This window comes from Oncorhynchus mykiss, chromosome 29 (assembly GCF_057628025.1).
Source record: "Oncorhynchus mykiss isolate SJ-2025 chromosome 29, ASM5762802v1, whole genome shotgun sequence".
NCBI lineage: Eukaryota > Metazoa > Chordata > Actinopteri > Salmoniformes > Salmonidae > Oncorhynchus > Oncorhynchus mykiss.
Window position 1 is genome coordinate 17933790 of NC_143050.1, and position 21238 is coordinate 17955027.

The window sequence follows — 21238 nt, forward strand, 5'->3', positions numbered from 1 at the left end:
CTCTGGACTCGTATCAGAAGGATGTATTTGCTTTGAGAGACTAACAGGCTAGTAACAGCTTACTGCAGCTCCTCAGGGGTTAATGAGTAAACGACAGGTCTGGAATCAGTGAAAGGTAGAGGTAGACACTGGGTCTGTTTCCCCTGTTGTCTTCCCACTGGGCACACCCTGGTTGAATCAACGTTGTTTCCACGTCATTTCAATGAAATTATGTCGAACCAACGTGGAATAGACATTGATTTCCTGTCTGTGCCCAGTGGGCCCCACCCATCACTTCTCAGAGCTTAACAGTTGTACAGTGACTTAAGGAGAGAGACATGGATTGTTATTGCACAGATTTTATTTATTGCACTCAACAACATACAAAAGTTCTCAATGATCAGAGATCATGTCTAAAGTAACGAATCTCAGTGCTGGAATTTCTGGCGGCTCCAACCTAACAGAATAAAACATTGAGGAACAACACACTTCAAACACAGATCTTCCATGTGAGAACTAAATCAGGGTTTTATTTGGTGCTCTGACCTGAACTGCTAAGAGAGGCAGGATTTATGACTGGTTGGTTGGTAGTGGGGACTCCTTGGTGGTCTTCCTATCTCAGTAGGTACTTAATAAAGGACTACCCTGGACATACGACAGGTGACTAAACCTGGGACACTTAGCAGCACCAGCAACCAGCCTGTACAACTCAACAGTCTCTACTCCTCTAAATCAAAGAGCAGAACTATACCGAACAAAAATATAAACGCAACATCTTAAGTGTTGGTCCCATGTTTCATGAGCTGAAATGAAAGATCCCAGAAATGTTCCATACGCACAAAAATTGTATTTCTCTCAAATTTTGTAAACAAATTTGATTACATCCCAATTAGTGAGCATTTCTGCTTTGCGAAGAGAATCCATCCACCTAACACCTATCAAGAAGCTGATTAAACAGCATGCTCATTACACACGTGCACCTTGTGCTGGGGACAATAAAAGGCCACTCTAAAATGTGCAGTTTTGTCACACAACACAATGTCACAGATGCAGTCAGCATGCAATTGGCATGCTGACTGCAGGAATGTCCACCAGAGCATTTAATGTTAATTTCTCTACCATATGCCACCTCCATCGTTGTTTTAGAGAATTTGGCAGTACATCCAACCGGCCTCACAACCGCAGAGCACGTGTAACCATGCCAGCCCAGGACCTCCACATCCGGCTTCTTCACCTGTAGGATCGTCTGAGACCAGCCACCCAGACAGCTGATGAAACTGAGGAGTACTCCTGTCTGTAATAAAGCTCTTTTGTGGGGAAAAGCATATACTGATTGGCTGGGCCATGCTCCTCAGTAGGTGGGCCAGACTCCCAAGTGGTTGGGCCTATGCCCTCCCAGGCCCACCCATGGCTGTGCCCCTGCCCAGTCATGTGAAATCCATTGATTAGGGCCTAATGAATTTATTTCAATTTCCTTATATAAACTGTAACTCAGTACTTTCTTTGAAATGGTTGCATGTTGCATTTATGTTTTCGTTCAGTGCAATAGTTCGATCACATAAAGAATGTATTCTGCAATCCTTTCATTTGGCAAAAAGTTTGAGTCATTTGATCTGATCTGAAGTATTTCAGGAAATCATATTCACGCTGTAAATAAATACCTATACGTTTTTGAGAATATACTATTTTGCAGAGCAAACCATTAAGTATTGTAATCACAAGCACTTGACAAAAGAAATATATGAAATCTCTTGGAAATAATAAATAAAGATACTAAATCAAGGAGATTCAGTGCTAAAAAGGATCTTAGCTGGCTTAAAGTGGGTTAGAAAGTGATACAATTCAATATAACCTTATTCTCCTTTCATCAGATTTAGGTGGACTGTGCTGATCTGAAGTGTCAGTCTTATTTAGTATCACTTTACAAAGTGACAAAAATATACTTCATTTTTCAGTTACAGCATATGATATTCTCACAAATATCACGGGAAGAATATATTATTTAGTGCTTATATCAAAAACACCACAAATCTAGTCTGTTTGACATACATTTTTTGTAAAACTATGTAAAATATTTAGTAAACATTTAGAAACAGTAAAAAGTATGGTCTTGTAGACCTAATAATCATTGTACAGTAATACAAACACTGATCGTCCCTAAACGTAGTGAACTATTACAACAGACCCGTACGCATGATATCAAAGGTTGTGACACCCATAGAAACATGTCGTCAATAGTAATTACACTTCTAAAAATGATAAAATCATACATTTCACGTTAGCCTATTATTTACTTAGTTTGTAACAGTACATGTTATGAGGCAAAACGTGATTAATGAATCCTCTTTGTAGGAACTCGGTCAGTCACTTTACAAATTCTAGTCACATAATCTGCATCTCTTACGAATACTTCTTCTATTGTACATCTATGACACGTTAAACAACGTCCATTTTTCTTATTGCTTCGCTCATAGTACCTTACTGACAGTTCTATGCTCCACTGTACTCCAGCACTGCTACACATTTGCACAAATGTACACACTGTATCACCACACAACAAGGTCATGTCAGCTAGGGCATACATTGAAAACAAACACGGGCGTTCCAAACGGACGGTCAAGAAACGAGGATTAGTCTACTGTATTATTTTTCCATTGGTCACTGCTGAACATTAGGTGTTGCTACGTATTAAAACACCAAACTTCGGAAGAAAAAGGTTTGTGCTATAGAAAAGACTGCTGTGTGTGTGTGTGTGTGTGTGTGTGTGTGTGTGTGTGTGTGAGTAGGTTCTTCTATCCCTGAGGGGACCTTAAAATCCCCAAGAGTCACCACAAGTGAAACAAGGAAAATTGTCCCTCGTTTAGGATTTATGGTTAGGGTTACAATTAAGGTTGGAATTAGGGTAAGGGGTTGGTGGTTTATGGTTAGGAGTTAGGGAAAATAGTGTTTTGAATGGAAATGTATTTTAGGTCCCCACAAGGATAGAAGAACACAACTTGTGTGTGTGTGTGCGTGTGCGTGTGCGTGTGCGTGTGTGTGAGAGACTGACTGACTGACTGACTAACTAACTAACTATCCGGAAATCCCCACAAGGAAAATTCTCCCTTGTGGACATAGGCTATTTAGGGTTAGGGAAAATTGTAGGTCCCCACAAGGATAGTAAAACGTGTGTGTGTATTTGTGTACAATGTCACCCAAGGATATCCTGTTTGTGGAACATCATATGTTAACTGTAGCACAATGTAGCTGAGGCTGGGTTTTTTTGGCTTTAGGACAGAGTATGTCAGGGAGACAGAGGACTCCTGGACGTGGCAGCTGACAGGAAGGCAAATCAGGGTTGACCTTCGACCCCAGCGTCAGCCTCACATCTGCCCAAAGAAGATGGAGCAGAGCAGGAAGATGGCATAGAGTAATATCAGCCCCAGGCCCAGACGGCGGTCCAGCTTCCAGTGGTTCAGATGGACACTCATGACCTGGGAGGTAAGAAGGGAAGAGGGGGAGGTGAAGAGAGAACAGGGGATGGGCAGATGGAGAGGGGTTTAATGGAAATGGGAAAGAAAAGTTGCATGAGGTAAAGAAAGGAATAGCTTGGCTATGACTGGGTGATTGCGTAATAGATGGAGCCACACAATGAACTTGTCTAGCACCGGTATGGTGGTTTGTTTAAATAGCAGGTTAGGAGAACTAATGTGACAGGTTAGGAGAACTAATGTGGCAGGTTAGGAGAACTAATGTGACTTGTTAGGAGAACTAATGTGACAGGTTAGGAGAACTAATGTGACAGGTTAGGATAACTAATGTGACAGGTTAGGAGAACTAATGTGGCAGGTTAGGAGAACTAATGTGACAGGTTAGGATAACTAATGTGGCAGGTTAGGAGAACTAATGTGGCAGGTTAGGAGAACTAATGTGACAGGTTAGGATAACTAATGTGACAGGTTAGGAGAACTAATGTGACAGGTTAGGATAACTAATGTGACAGGTTAGGATAACTAATGTGGCAGGTTAGGAGAACTAATGTGACAGGTTAGGATAACTAATGTGGCAGGTTAGGAGAACTAATGTGGCAGGTTAGGAGAACTAATGTGGCAGGTTTGGATAACTAACATGGTAGGTTAGAACTAACGTGGCAGGTTAGGAGAACTAACGTGGTTGGTTAGGATAACTAATGTGACAGGTTAGGAGAACTAACGTGGCAGGTTAGGAGAACTAATGTGGCAGGTTAGGATAACTAATGTGGCAGGTTAGGATAACTAATGTGGCAGGTTAGGAGAACTAATGTGGCAGGTTTGGATAACTAACATGGTAGGTTAGAACTAACGTGGCAGGTTAGGAGAACTAACGTGGTAGGTTAGGAGAACAAACGTGGCAGGTTAGGAGAACTAATGTGGCAGGTTTGGATAACTAACATGGTAGGTTAGAACTAACGTGGCAGGTTAGGAGAACTAACGTGGTTGGTTAGGATAACTAATGTGACAGGTTAGGAGAACTAACGTGGCAGGTTAGGAGAACTAATGTGGCAGGTTAGGATAACTAATGTGGCAGGTTAGGAGAACTAATGTGGCAGGTTAGGAGAACTAATGTGGCAGGTTTGGATAACTAACATGGTAGGTTAGAACTAACGTGGCAGGTTAGGAGAACTAACGTGGTAGGTTAGGAGAACAAACGTGGCAGGTTAGGAGAACTAATGTGTCAGGTTAGGAGAACTAACTTGGTAGTTTAGGATAACAAACGTGGCAGGTTAGGAGAACTAATGTGGCAGGTTAGGTGATGGAGGTATAGGTAAGGAAAAGGTGTTATAGTTATTCTTAGCTAAAAAATGCTACAGTTGTCAACAACTTTAATCCCCGACAACTAGTTGGAGCTGTGGTAGCCACAATGGTACAAACCATCAGTTTCATAACACCGGAACCACACCCTGCTCCAGAAAGACTGTACTATACTCTGTCTTGTCTGCCGGCATCCTGCTTGTGGTCCATAACAAATATCTTGTAAAAACCTTAAATACCAGTAAAACTATGATCATACTGTGTTTGTGGTGTGTAAGAAAAGACTTGTAAAAAGTGAAACACCAATAGAATTGTGATACGCGTGTGGCATATGGCCTGTTATGTGGTTAAATGATGCTAAGAACCAGATGTCTAGTGAAACAGTAACTGATGGTGACAGGAACGCATGCACACACACTTACTGTGAGGAAGACAGAGGCCAGCAGCAGGACGACAGAATACACCAGGCCCTTGTTATTGATGTAAACCTGTGAGGAAGAGGAGGATGAGAGGGGTCAGATGTCAATGATTGTTAAATGTCCATAGAGAGAGAGGTTTAATGAACCCACCAATGATCCGTTGTCCACCACCAGAGTGCGCAGAGCCCAGGGAAAACCCAGCCCCAACAGGATGTCAAAGATATTACTGCCAATGGAGTTAGACACCGCCATGTCCCCCATACCTGAGGAGGGGGGGGGGGGTAAAGTCAAACTAAAGCAGTCTACACTACACCACCAGGACGTCAAGAGGCTGGTCAGGAATCTGAAGATGAGAGGAAGTTGAAAAGAGAGGATGACGGGTACCTTGCCGAGCTACAATGAGGCTGGCCATGCAGTCTGGCACACTGGTGCCCGCTGCCAGGAAGGTGATGCCCATGATGTAGTCTGGGATGTCTAGTGTGTAGCTGATGATGGTGACCTGGTGGGCACACACAGCTAGATCAGAGACAGAGACACCACACACACTCACCCTCTCAATATTATCCTACAACTCCTGGAACATCCAATATGGCCTTACGGCTCTGCTGTGGGTCCTTACCATCCACACCATGAGGTAAGAGAAGATGGCTATCCACAGGGTGGAGGCCACGAAGGTGACCATGAACCAGCGGTGCCAGCGTGGGTACACACAGTTAGGCACAGTGCAGTACAGCAGCAGGCCCAGGGGCCACGAGATCAGCCACTTGACCCGCGCACAGCAACCCCCTGCCATACACACATGAACAACAAAATACTGTCGGTCACAGACCAGAACATACCAGAGCCGACACCCACTTTGTTTTCCTCAAATGCAATTTCAGCGAACGTCAGGGAAATTGTCCGTAGCCCTTTACACTCGTACCCGTATACAGGATTAAAATGGCAGATTTGGGCACTAATAAGCGCTAAAATTGGAAAGCAGTGACTGTACAGTAACTTGTTATACATGATGTCAGAAGTCTGGCTCTGTGCTTCACAGCTCTGTATTGGTTTTGACTGACAGCTGTTCTGAACTTGAGCACCGCGCACGACAAGAAGTGGCTCCCATCCCTTCCGCTAATTGGGCAACTTTGACACATTTTTTGTTGTCTAAGTGAGGGAAATGCTGTATATTAAGATGACTCAATGTACTTTGAGAGATGAGGCATTGAGGATTACAATAAATTCCGCGTTGATGCCAGAAAAGCAATCCAAACACCTGCGAGTCCAAATGTGTACTTTTTCAATAAATGTGCACATTTTCAAATCCTAAAACTCATGTCAAATACCGTGTCAACGTTTATGATCACTATGTTTGATGTTACAAGATGACACGGCGTCATACCCGTGGTTTTTCTGAACAGTATGTTGAAGGAAATGTACCGTTGCACACGCACCTGACTGCACTCATGACTCCTCTCTATGAGCACCAAAATTACCATCTGTTTTGTTAGGCCTTGTGAAAGCCTAACACAAGCCTAACAAGATCATATTTCATAACTAAGTCATGTTGTCAATAGAACATGCTTTCAAATCATGCCCACCTGACCCAGGTTGCGATTTATAATGGATCGTTTTTGGATTGCGTAAAACAACAACCGTAATTGTGTGATGGCGGGGATGCAGGGTTGTGTTCCAAATTCAACTACTATAAGTGTGCTTGCTCTAGTTTCTCACAGCTAGGAAAGCTTTAAAAAAAAGCACCTTATAGTCATAGTGCATTGAAATTGCGTTGGAACTGTGCACACTTTGGAGAGGCGAGTGGCCACTTAGAGATACTTCAAAACCTTGTAATTGGTTTTGTCTTACGTTGCACCTACCCCACATTTTATAATGTTACTGAATGTATCCAGAGTATTTTCAGATTTTGTTATATCACCTGGCCAATGCAGAGGCCTGAATGGCCCATCATCATCATCCTCCTCTTCCTCAGCATGACAGCCCTCCGCTCCTGGCTTCTCCCCCCCTGCATCTCCTACCCTGGCCCCGTCAGGGGTCTGCTTCTCCACACTGCCCCCATTCTCCAGACCTCCAGAGCCCAACCCCTTCAGAGGGGTGCCCCCTGCCGCTGGGCTGGCCTCCCCGTCCAGTTGGCTGTTGGGACTCCTGATCAGCCTCTGTCTCTGTGTAAGAAAGCGAGAGAGAATGTGAGAGAGAGTGAGAGTGCACATTAGTTCTCCATAGTGGCTAATGTAGCCCCTTGTTGATGTTCCTCCAGTCTGAGTCCAATACCTCACTGATGAGCACACGGCCTGCCATGGTGAGCCTGGTGCGAGGGGAGAAGTGGGGGCTGATCATTATGCGCAGGCCGGCCTCGGAGAAGGACAGCTGGTGGGGGTTGAGGATCAGGAGCTCGTCCACCATCACCACCGGAGGAGACTCCTGACCCTGGGGTTGTCCTGCAAGGTGAGGGAGGGATGGGAAGAGGGGTAACACTTTACCTAAAGCCAACAGGCAGGTATAATGCCTTATGATGTTGTTATAATGCACTGTGAGACTTGTAATGTAACAACAAATCAATAACAGCCACAGCTTCTAACACTCAGACAGTGAGAGCTGAAAGGAGCTCCAATCCAGACAGACCTTTCCTGAGCAGCACCATGTTGGTGTTACAGGTGAGTCCGTCCTCTGCCATCTCCTCGTCTCTGAGTCCCTCACTGACAAGGCAGCACTGACCCGGGCCCCCAAACCGACGTTGCACACATCCCCTGATCTGGGAGTTGAACCTGAAACCACAAAACAGCTGTCATATGAGAAACAGCACAAGCAGACACTAGCTACATGCTCTGTGGATTGAGGACTCTTGTGAGAGGTGTTTCAGCATACTCACTTCATGATAAGAATGTAAACTCCATACATGGTCATTAGGAGCACGGCCTCCCACCTACAATCAGAGAAATACACGGCTCAACTACCACCTAAAACCAGTAAACAGTTCAACTACAACCTAAAACCAGTAAACAGCTCAATCAGAGAAATACACGGCTCAACTACCACCTAAAACCAGTAAACAGTTCAACTACCACTTAAAACCAGTAAACAGTTCAATCAGAGAAATACACAGTTCAACTACCACCTAAAACCAGTAAACAGCTCAATCAGAGAAATACACAGTTCAACTACCCCCTAAAACCAGTAAACAGTTCAACTACCACTTAAAACCAGTAAACAGTTCAATCAGAGAAATACACAGTTCAACTACCACCTAAAACCAGTAAACAGTTCAACTACCACCTAAAACCAGTAAACAGTTCAATCAGAGAAATACACAGTTCAACTACCACCTAGAACCAGTAAACAGTTCAACTACCACTTAAAACCAGTAAACATTTCAACTACCACCTAAAACCAGTAAACAGTTCAACTACCACCTAAAACCAGTAAACAGTTCAACTACCACCTAAAACCAGTAAACAGTTCAATCAGAGAAATACAGAGTTCAACTACCACCTAAAACCAGTAAACAGTTCAACTACCACCTAAAACCAGTAAACAGTTCAATCAGAGAAATACACAGTTCAACTACCACCTAGAACCAGTAAACAGTTCAACTACCACTTAAAACCAGTAAACAGTTCAATCAGAGAAATACACAGTTCAACTACCACCTAAAACCAGTAAACAGCTCAATCAGAGAAATACACAGTTCAACTACCCCCTAAAACCAGTAAACAGTTCAACTACCACTTAAAACCAGTAAACAGTTCAATCAGAGAAATACACAGTTCAACTACCACCTAAAACCAGTAAACAGTTCAATCAGAGAAATACACAGTTCAACTACCACCTAAAACCAGTAAACAGTTCAATCAGAGAAATACACCGTTCAACTACAACCTTAAACCAATAAACAGTTCAACTACCACCTAAAACCAGTAAACAGTTCAACTACCACCTAAAACCAGTAAACAGTTCAATCAGAGAAATACACAGTTCAACTACCACCTAAAACCAGTAAACAGTTCAACTACCACCTAAAACCAGTAAACAGTTCAACTACCACTTAAAACCAGTAAACAGTTCAATCAGAGAAATACACAGTTCAACTACCACCTAAAACCAGTAAAGAGCTCAATCAGAGAAATACACAGTTCAACTACCACCTAAAACCAGTAAACAATTCAACTACCACCTAGAACCAGTAAACAGTTCAACTACCACCTAAAACCAGTAAACAGTTCAACTACCACTTAAAACCAGTAAACAGTTCAATCAGAGAAATACACAGTTCAACTACCACCTAAAACCAGTAAACAGCTCAACTACAACCTAAAACCAGTAAACAATTCAACTACCACTTAAACCAATAAACAGTTCAACTACCACTAAAAAACAGTAAACATTTCAACTACCACTTAAAACCAGTAAACAGTTCAATCAGAGAAATACACAGTTCAACTACCACCTAAAACCAGTAAACAGTTCATTCAGAGAAATACACAGTTCAACTACCACCTAAAACCAGTAAACAATTCAACTACCACCTAGAACCAGTAAACAGTTCAACTACCACCTAAAACCAGTAAACAGTTCAACTACCACTTAAAACCAGTAAACAGTTCAATCAGATAAATACACAGTTCAACTACCACCTAAAACCAGTAAACAGTTCAACTACCACCTAAAACCAGTAAACAGCTCAATCAGAGAAATACACAGTTCAACTACCACCTAAAACCAGTAAACAATTCAACTACCACCTAGAACCAGTAAACAGTTCAACTACCACCTAAAACCAGTAAACAGTTCAACTACCACTTAAAACCAGTAAACAGTTAAATCAGAGAAATACACAGTTCAACTACCACCTAAAACCAGTAAACAATTCAACTACCACTTAAACCAATAAACAGTTCAACTACCACTTAAAACCAGTAAACATTTCAACTACCACTTAAAACCAGTAAACATTTCAATCAGAGAAATAAACAGTTCAACTACCACCTAGAACCAGTAAACAGTTCAATCAGAGAAATACACGGTTCAACTACCACCTAAAACCAGTAAACAGTTCAATCAGAGAAATACACGGTTCAACTACCACCTAAAACCAGTAAACAATTCAATCAGAGAAATACACAGTTCAACTACCACCTAAAACCAGTAAACATTTCAATCAGAGAAATACACAGTTCAACTACCACCTAAAACCAGTAAACAGTTCAATCAGAGAAATACACAGTTCAACTACCACCTAAAACCAGTAAACAGTTCAACTACCACCTAAAACCAGTAAACATTTCAATCAGAGAAATACACCGTTCAACTACCACCTAAAACCAGTAAATAGCTCAATCAGAGAAATACACAGTTCAACTACCACCTAAAACCAGTAAACAGTTCAACTACCATCTAAAACCAGTAAACATTTCAATCAGAGAAATACACCGTTCAACTACCACCTAAAACCAGTAAACAGCTCAATCAGAGAAATACACAGTTCAACTACCACCTAAAACCAGTAAACAGTTCAACTACCACCTAAAACCAGTAAACATTTCAATCAGAGAAATACACCGTTCAACTACCACCTAAAACCAGTAAACAGTTCAACTACCACCTAGAACCAGTAAACAGTTCAACTAACACCTAAAACCAGTAAACAGCTCAATCAGAGAAATACACAGTTCAACTACCACCTAAAACCAGTAAACAGCTCAATCAGAGAAATACACAGTTCAACAACCACCTAAAACCAGTAAACAGTTCAACTACCACCTAAAACCAGTAAACATTTCAATCAGAGAAATACACCGTTCAACTACCACCTAAAACCAGTAAACAGCTCAATCAGAGAAATACACCGTTCAACTACCACCTAAAACCAGTAAACATTTCAATCAGAGAAATACACCGTTCAACTACCACCTAAAACCAGTAAACAGTTCAACTACCACCTAGAACCAGTAAACAGTTCAACTACCACCTAAAACCAGTAAACAGCTCAATCAGAGAAATACACAGTTCAACTACCACCTAAAACCAGTAAACAGTTCAACTAACACCTAAAACCAGTAAACAGCTCAATCAGAGAAATACACAGTTCAACTACCACCTAAAACCAGTAAACAGTTCAACTACCACTTAAAACCAGTAAACAGCTCAATCAGAGAAATACACCGTTCAACTACCACCTAAAACCAGTAAACAGTTCAACTACCACCTAAAACCAGTAAACAGCTCAATCAGAGAAATACACAGTTCAACTACCACCTACAACCAGTAAACAGCTCAACTACAACCTAAAACCAGTAAACAGCTCAATCAGAGAAATACACAGTTCAACTACCACCTAAAACCAATAAACAGTTCAACTACCACTTAATACCAGTAAACAGTTCAACTACCACCTAAAACCAGTAAACATTTCAACTACCACTTAAAACCAGTAAACAGTTCAATCAGAGAAATACACAGTTCAACTACCACCTAAAACCAGTAAACAATTAAATCAGAGAAATACACGGTTCAACTACCACCTAAAACCAGTAAACAATTCAACTACCACCTAGAACCAGTAAACAGTTCAATCAGAGAAATACACAGTTCAACTACCACCTAAAACCAGTAAACAATTAAATCAGAGAAATACACAGTTCAACTACCACCTAAAACCAGTAAACAATTCAACTACCACCTAGAACCAGTAAACAGTTCAACTACCACCTAAAACCAGTAAACAGTTCAACTACCACTTAAAACCAGTAAACAGTTCAATCAGATAAATACACAGTTCAACTACCACCTAAAACCAGTAAACAGTTCAACTACCACCTAAAACCAGTAAACAGCTCAATCAGAGAAATACACAGTTCAACTACCACCTAAAACCAGTAAACAATTCAACTACCACCTAGAACCAGTAAACAGTTCAACTACCACCTAAAACCAGTAAACAGTTCAACTACCACCTAAAACCAGTAAACAGTTCAACTACCACTTAAAACCAGTAAACAGTTAAATCAGAGAAATACACAGTTCAACTACCACCTAAAACCAGTAAACAATTCAACTACCACTTAAACCAATAAACAGTTCAACTACCACTTAAAACCAGTAAACATTTCAACTACCACTTAAAACCAGTAAACATTTCAATCAGAGAAATAAACAGTTCAACTACCACCTAGAACCAGTAAACAGTTCAACTACCACTTAAAACCAGTAAACAGTTCAATCAGAGAAATACACGGTTCAACTACCACCTAAAACCAGTAAACAGTTCAATCAGAGAAATACACGGTTCAACTACCACCTAAAACCAGTAAACAGTTCAACTACCATCTAAAACCAGTAAACATTTCAATCAGAGAAATACACCGTTCAACTACCACCTAAAACCAGTAAACAGCTCAATCAGAGAAATACACAGTTCAACTACCACCTAAAACCAGTAAACAGTTCAACTACCACCTAAAACCAGTAAACATTTCAATCAGAGAAATACACCGTTCAACTACCACCTAAAACCAGTAAACAGTTCAACTACCACCTAGAACCAGTAAACAGTTCAACTAACACCTAAAACCAGTAAACAGCTCAATCAGAGAAATACACAGTTCAACTACCACCTAAAACCAGTAAACAGCTCAATCAGAGAAATACACAGTTCAACAACCACCTAAAACCAGTAAACAGTTCAACTACCACCTAAAACCAGTAAACATTTCAATCAGAGAAATACACCGTTCAACTACCACCTAAAACCAGTAAACAGCTCAATCAGAGAAATACACCGTTCAACTACCACCTAAAACCAGTAAACATTTCAATCAGAGAAATACACCGTTCAACTACCACCTAAAACCAGTAAACAGTTCAACTACCACCTAGAACCAGTAAACAGTTCAACTACCACCTAAAACCAGTAAACAGCTCAATCAGAGAAATACACAGTTCAACTACCACCTAAAACCAGTAAACAGTTCAACTAACACCTAAAACCAGTAAACAGCTCAATCAGAGAAATACACAGTTCAACTACCACCTAAAACCAGTAAACAGTTCAACTACCACTTAAAACCAGTAAACAGCTCAATCAGAGAAATACACCGTTCAACTACCACCTAAAACCAGTAAACAGTTCAACTACCACCTAAAACCAGTAAACAGCTCAATCAGAGAAATACACAGTTCAACTACCACCTACAACCAGTAAACAGCTCAACTACAACTTAAAACCAGTAAACAGCTCAATCAGAGAAATACACAGTTCAACTACCACCTAAAACCAATAAACAGTTCAACTACCACTTAATACCAGTAAACAGTTCAACTACCACCTAAAACCAGTAAACATTTCAACTACCACTTAAAACCAGTAAACAGTTCAATCAGAGAAATACACAGTTCAACTACCACCTAAAACCAGTAAACAATTAAATCAGAGAAATACACGGTTCAACTACCACCTAAAACCAGTAAACAATTCAACTACCACCTAGAACCAGTAAACAGTTCAATCAGAGAAATACACAGTTCAACTACCACCTAAAACCAGTAAACAATTAAATCAGAGAAATACACAGTTCAACTACCACCTAAAACCAGTAAACAATTCAACTACCACCTAGAACCAGTAAACAGTTCAACTACCACCTAAAACCAGTAAACAGTTCAACTACCACTTAAAACCAGTAAACAGTTCAATCAGATAAATACACAGTTCAACTACCACCTAAAACCAGTAAACAGTTCAACTACCACCTAAAACCAGTAAACAGCTCAATCAGAGAAATACACAGTTCAACTACCACCTAAAACCAGTAAACAATTCAACTACCACCTAGAACCAGTAAACAGTTCAACTACCACCTAAAACCAGTAAACAGTTCAACTACCACCTAAAACCAGTAAACAGTTCAACTACCACTTAAAACCAGTAAACAGTTAAATCAGAGAAATACACAGTTCAACTACCACCTAAAACCAGTAAACAATTCAACTACCACTTAAACCAATAAACAGTTCAACTACCACTTAAAACCAGTAAACATTTCAACTACCACTTAAAACCAGTAAACATTTCAATCAGAGAAATAAACAGTTCAACTACCACCTAGAACCAGTAAACAGTTCAACTACCACTTAAAACCAGTAAACAGTTCAATCAGAGAAATACACGGTTCAACTACCACCTAAAACCAGTAAACAGTTCAATCAGAGAAATACACGGTTCAACTACCACCTAAAACCAGTAAACAATTCAATCAGAGAAATACACAGTTCAACTACCACCTAAAACCAGTAAACATTTCAATCAGAGAAATACACAGTTCAACTACCACCTAAAACCAGTAAACAGTTCAATCAGAGAAATACACAGTTCAACTACCACCTAAAACCAGTAAACAGTTCAACTACCACCTAAAACCAGTAAACATTTCAATCAGAGAAATACACCGTTCAACTACCACCTAAAACCAGTAAATAGCTCAATCAGAGAAATACACAGTTCAACTACCACCTAAAACCAGTAAACAGTTCAACTACCATCTAAAACCAGTAAACATTTCAATCAGAGAAATACACCGTTCAACTACCACCTAAAACCAGTAAACAGCTCAATCAGAGAAATACACAGTTCAACTACCACCTAAAACCAGTAAACAGTTCAACTACCACCTAAAACCAGTAAACATTTCAATCAGAGAAATACACCGTTCAACTACCACCTAAAACCAGTAAACAGTTCAACTACCACCTAGAACCAGTAAACAGTTCAACTAACACCTAAAACCAGTAAACAGCTCAATCAGAGAAATACACAGTTCAACTACCACCTAAAACCAGTAAACAGCTCAATCAGAGAAATACACAGTTCAACAACCACCTAAAACCAGTAAACAGTTCAACTACCACCTAAAACCAGTAAACATTTCAATCAGAGAAATACACCGTTCAACTACCACCTAAAACCAGTAAACAGCTCAATCAGAGAAATACACCGTTCAACTACCACCTAAAACCAGTAAACATTTCAATCAGAGAAATACACCGTTCAACTACCACCTAAAACCAGTAAACAGTTCAACTACCACCTAGAACCAGTAAACAGTTCAACTACCACCTAAAACCAGTAAACAGCTCAATCAGAGAAATACACAGTTCAACTACCACCTAAAACCAGTAAACAGTTCAACTAACACCTAAAACCAGTAAACAGCTCAATCAGAGAAATACACAGTTCAACTACCACCTAAAACCAGTAAACAGTTCAACTACCACTTAAAACCAGTAAACAGCTCAATCAGAGAAATACACCGTTCAACTACCACCTAAAACCAGTAAACAGTTCAACTACCACCTAAAACCAGTAAACAGCTCAATCAGAGAAATACACAGTTCAACTACCACCTACAACCAGTAAACAGCTCAACTACAACCTAAAACCAGTAAACAGCTCAATCAGAGAAATACACAGTTCAACTACCACCTAAAACCAATAAACAGTTCAACTACCACTTAATACCAGTAAACAGTTCAACTACCACCTAAAACCAGTAAACATTTCAACTACCACTTAAAACCAGTAAACAGTTCAATCAGAGAAATACACAGTTCAACTACCACCTAAAACCAGTAAACAGTTCAATCAGAGAAATACACGGTTCAACTACCACCTAAAACCAGTAAACAATTCAATCAGAGAAATACACAGTTCAACTACCACCTAAAACCAGTAAACATTTCAATCAGAGAAATACACAGTTCAACTACCACCTAAAACCAGTAAACAGTTCAATCAGAGAAATACACAGTTCAACTACCACCTAAAACCAGTAAACAGTTCAACTACCACCTAAAACCAGTAAACATTTCAATCAGAGAAATACACCGTTCAACTACCACCTAAAACCAGTAAATAGCTCAATCAGAGAAATACACAGTTCAACTACCACCTAAAACCAGTAAACAGTTCAACTACCATCTAAAACCAGTAAACATTTCAATCAGAGAAATACACCGTTCAACTACCACCTAAAACCAGTAAACAGCTCAATCAGAGAAATACACAGTTCAACTACCACCTAAAACCAGTAAACAGCTCAATTAGAGAAATACACAGTTCAACTACCACCTAAAACCAGTAAACAGTTCAACTACCACCTAAAACCAGTAAACATTTCAATCAGAGAAATACACCGTTCAACTACCACCTAAAACCAGTAAACAGCTCAATCAGAGAAATACACCGTTCAACTACCACCTAAAACCAGTAAACATTTCAATCAGAGAAATTCACCGTTCAACTACCACCTAAAACCAGTAAACAGTTCAACTACCACCTAGAACCAGTAAACAGTTCAACTACCACCTAAAACCAGTAAACAGCTCAATCAGAGAAATACACAGTTCAACTACCACCTAAAACCAGTAAACAGTTCAACTAACACCTAAAACCAGTAAACAGCTCAATCAGAGAAATACACAGTTCAACTACCACCTAAAACCAGTAAACAGTTCAACTACCACTTAAAACCAGTAAACAGCTCAATCAGAGAAATACACCGTTCAACTACCACCTAAAACCAGTAAACAGTTCAACTACCACCTAAAACCAGTAAACATTTCAATCAGAGAAATACACCGTTCAACTACCACCTAAAACCAGTAAACAGTTCAACTACCACCTAGAACCAGTAAACAGTTCAACTAACACCTAAAACCAGTAAACAGCTCAATCAGAGAAATACACAGTTCAACTACCACCTAAAACCAGTAAACAGCTCAATCAGAGAAATACACAGTTCAACAACCACCTAAAACCAGTAAACAGTTCAACTACCACCTAAAACCAGTAAACATTTCAATCAGAGAAATACACCGTTCAACTACCACCTAAAACCAGTAAACAGCTCAATCAGAGAAATACACCGTTCAACTACCACCTAAAACCAGTAAACATTTCAATCAGAGAAATACACCGTTCAACTACCACCTAAAACCAGTAAACAGTTCAACTACCACCTAGAACCAGTAAACAGTTCAACTACCACCTAAAACCAGTAAACAGCTCAATCAGAGAAATACACAGTTCAACTACCACCTAAAACCAGTAAACAGTTCAACTAACACCTAAAACCAGTAAACAGCTCAATCAGAGAAATACACAGTTCAACTACCACCTAAAACCAGTAAACAGTTCAACTACCACTTAAAACCAGTAAACAGCTCAATCAGAGAAATACACCGTTCAACTACCACCTAAAACCAGTAAACAGTTCAACTACCACCTAAAACCAGTAAACAGCTCAATCAGAGAAATACACAGTTCAACTACCACCTACAACCAGTAAACAGCTCAACTACAACCTAAAACCAGTAAACAGCTCAATCAGAGAAATACACAGTTCAACTACCACCTAAAACCAATAAACAGTTCAACTACCACTTAATACCAGTAAACAGTTCAACTACCACCTAAAACCAGTAAACATTTCAACTACCACTTAAAACCAGTAAACAGTTCAATCAGAGAAATACACAGTTCAACTACCACCTAAAACCAGTAAACAGTTCAATCAGAGAAATACACGGTTCAACTACCACCTAAAACCAGTAAACAATTCAATCAGAGAAATACACAGTTCAACTACCACCTAAAACCAGTAAACATTTCAATCAGAGAAATACACAGTTCAACTACCACCTAAAACCAGTAAACAGTTCAATCAGAGAAATACACAGTTCAACTACCACCTAAAACCAGTAAACAGTTCAACTACCACCTAAAACCAGTAAACATTTCAATCAGAGAAATACACCGTTCAACTACCACCTAAAACCAGTAAATAGCTCAATCAGAGAAATACACAGTTCAACTACCACCTAAAACCAGTAAACAGTTCAACTACCATCTAAAACCAGTAAACATTTCAATCAGAGAAATACACCGTTCAACTACCACCTAAAACCAGTAAACAGCTCAATCAGAGAAATACACAGTTCAACTACCACCTAAAACCAGTAAACAGCTCAATTAGAGAAATACACAGTTCAACTACCACCTAAAACCAGTAAACAGTTCAACTACCACCTAAAACCAGTAAACATTTCAATCAGAGAAATACACCGTTCAACTACCACCTAAAACCAGTAAACAGCTCAATCAGAGAAATACACCGTTCAACTACCACCTAAAACCAGTAAACATTTCAATCAGAGAAATTCACCGTTCAACTACCACCTAAAACCAGTAAACAGTTCAACTACCACCTAGAACCAGTAAACAGTTCAACTACCACCTAAAACCAGTAAACAGCTCAATCAGAGAAATACACAGTTCAACTACCACCTAAAACCAGTAAACAGTTCAACTAACACCTAAAACCAGTAAACAGCTCAATCAGAGAAATACACAGTTCAACTACCACCTAAAACCAGTAAACAGTTCAACTACCACTTAAAACCAGTAAACAGCTCAATCAGAGAAATACACCGTTCAACTACCACCTAAAACGAGTAAACAGTTCAACTACCACCTAAAACCAGTAAACAGCTCAATCAGAGAAATACACAGTTCAACTACCACCTACAACCAGTAAACAGCTCAACTACAACCTAAAACCAGTAAACAGCTCAATCAGAGAAATACACAGTTCAACTACCACCTAAAACCAATAAACAGTTCAACTACCACTTAATACCAGTAAACAGTTCAACTACCACCTAAAACCAGTAAACATTTCAATCAGAGAAATACACCGTTCAACTACCACCTAAAACCAGTAAACAGTTCAACTACCACCTAAAACCAGTAAACATTGCAATCAGAGAAATACACAGTTCAACTACCACCTAAAACCAATAAACAGTTCAACTACCACTTAATACCAGTAAACAGTTCAACTACCACCTAAAACCAGTAAACATTTCAATCAGAGAAATACACCGTTCAACTACCACCTAAAACCAGTAAACAGTTCAACTACCACCTAAAACCAGTAAACATTTCAATCAGAGAAATACACCGTTCAACTACCACCTAAAACCAGTAAACAGCTCAATCAGAGAAATACACCGTTCAACTACCACCTAAAACCAGTAAACATTTCAATCAGAGAAATACACCGCTCAACTACCACCTAAAACCAGTAAACATTTCAATCAGAGAAATACACCGTTCAACTACCACCTAAAACCAGTAAACATTTCAATCAGAGAAATACACCGTTCAACTACCACCTAAAACCAGTAAACAGTTCAACTACCACCTAGAACCAGTAAACAGTTCAACTACCACCTAAAACCAGTAAACAGCTCAATCAGAGAAATACACAGTTCAACTACCACCTAAAACCAGTAAACAGCTCAATCAGAGAAATACACAGTTCAACTACCACCTAAAACCAGTAAACAGTTCAACTACCACCTAAAACCAGTAAACATTGCAATCAGAGAAATACACAGTTCAACTACCACCTAAAACCAGTAAACATTTCAATCAGAGAAATACACCGTTCAACTACCACCTAAAACCAGTAAACAGTTCAACTACCACCTAAAACCAGTAAACAGCTCAATCAGAGAAATACACCGTTCAACTACCACCTAAAACCAGTAAACATTTCAATCAGAGAAATACACCGTTCAACTACCACCTAAAACCAGTAAACAGTTCAACTACCACCTAGAACCAGTAAACAGTTCAACTACCACCTAAAACCAGTAAACAGCTCAATCAGAGAAATACACAGTTCAACTACCACCTAAAACCAGTAAACAGCTCAATCAGAGAAATACACAGTTCAACTACCACCTAAAACCAGTAAACAGTTCAACTACCACCTAAAACCAGTAAACATTGCAATCAGAGAAATACACAGTTCAACTACCACCTAAAACCAGTAAACAGCTCAATCAGAGAAATACACCGTTCAACTACCACCTAAAACCAGTAAACATTTCAATCAGAGAAATACACCGTTCAACTACCACCTAAAACCAGTAAACAGTTCAACTACCACCTAGAACCAGTAAACAGTTCAACTACCACCTAAAACCAGTAAACAGCTCAATCAGAGAAATACACAGTTCAACTACCACCTAAAACCAGTAAACAGTTCAACTACCACCTAAAACCAGTAAACAGCTCAATCAGAGAAATACACAGTTCAACTACCACCTAAAACCAGTAAACAGTTCAACTACCACTTAAAACCAGTAAACAGCTCAATCAGAGAAATACACCGTTCAACTACCACCTAAAACCAGTAAACAGTTCAACTACCACCTAAAACCAATAAACAGCTCAATCAGAGAAATACACAGTTCAACTACCACCTAAAACCAGTAAACAGCTCAACTACAACCTAAAACCAGTAAACAGCTCAATCAGAGAAATACACAGTTCAACTACCACCTAAAACCAATAAACAGTTCAACTACCACTTAAAACCAATAAACAGTTCAACTACAACCTAAAACCAGTAAACTGTTGAATCAGAGAAATACACAGTTCAACTACCACCTAGAACCAGTAAACAGTTCAACTACCACCTAAAACCTGCAAACTGCTATTTTACTGTACTTTTACAATTCTGACGTGTAACATTGAGACCTTTGGCAGCATTAATCATGATAAAACTCACCAGACAACTTTTGCATCGTATATAACCTACAAAGAGAAAGTTAACACATTAAAATAGTCACAGCTGCATTTCATGCCATCATTTCACTATGTACAGGCAGATTATACAGCACTGTAATTGTAGAGCACAAGTAAGCTACTATATACTGATCTCTAAATGCATTTGATTGTGTGGTCTTAATTTCCCCTCCTCCCTCCCTTGTCTGGCTCACCAGGATGAGAGCCAGCACAGAGAAGATGTAGTAGGTGGAGTCCCTGAACAGAGACCACCACGTCAGAACCACCGTCTGCAGAGGGGGAGGAGCCACACAGAGAGAGATTCCACTAACAGACAACCAACACACAGCTAAATCAAGATGAAGTCCTCAGGTTCACTCAGCCAGTGCAAGTGTAGAATAATTTCTAAAATAAGTTTCCATGTATTTATGAGCTCTTCAGCC

The 21238-nt window shown here is 39.7% G+C and overlaps 1 protein-coding gene across 1 annotated transcript in view; it reads right to left on the minus strand.

Annotated features, from left to right (window-relative positions):
* Positions 1 to 322: 322 nt before the first annotated feature.
* The window catches only part of LOC110510009 (sodium/potassium/calcium exchanger 3), a 36856-nt gene continuing 15940 nt past the window's right edge, over positions 323 to 21238 (minus strand). The window contains exons 7-17 of the mRNA XM_036967571.2: positions 21011 to 21085; positions 20800 to 20825; positions 8037 to 8090; positions 7790 to 7932; positions 7439 to 7605; positions 7086 to 7329; positions 5787 to 5953; positions 5552 to 5666; positions 5318 to 5430; positions 5171 to 5236; positions 323 to 3452 (exon numbers count right to left, since the gene is read on the minus strand). Of these exons, the coding sequence (XP_036823466.2) occupies positions 3342 to 3452; positions 5171 to 5236; positions 5318 to 5430; positions 5552 to 5666; positions 5787 to 5953; positions 7086 to 7329; positions 7439 to 7605; positions 7790 to 7932; positions 8037 to 8090; positions 20800 to 20825; positions 21011 to 21085 (1281 nt within the window). The 3' untranslated portion in view covers positions 323 to 3341. The remainder of the gene's footprint in view (positions 3453 to 5170; positions 5237 to 5317; positions 5431 to 5551; positions 5667 to 5786; positions 5954 to 7085; positions 7330 to 7438; positions 7606 to 7789; positions 7933 to 8036; positions 8091 to 20799; positions 20826 to 21010; positions 21086 to 21238) is intronic.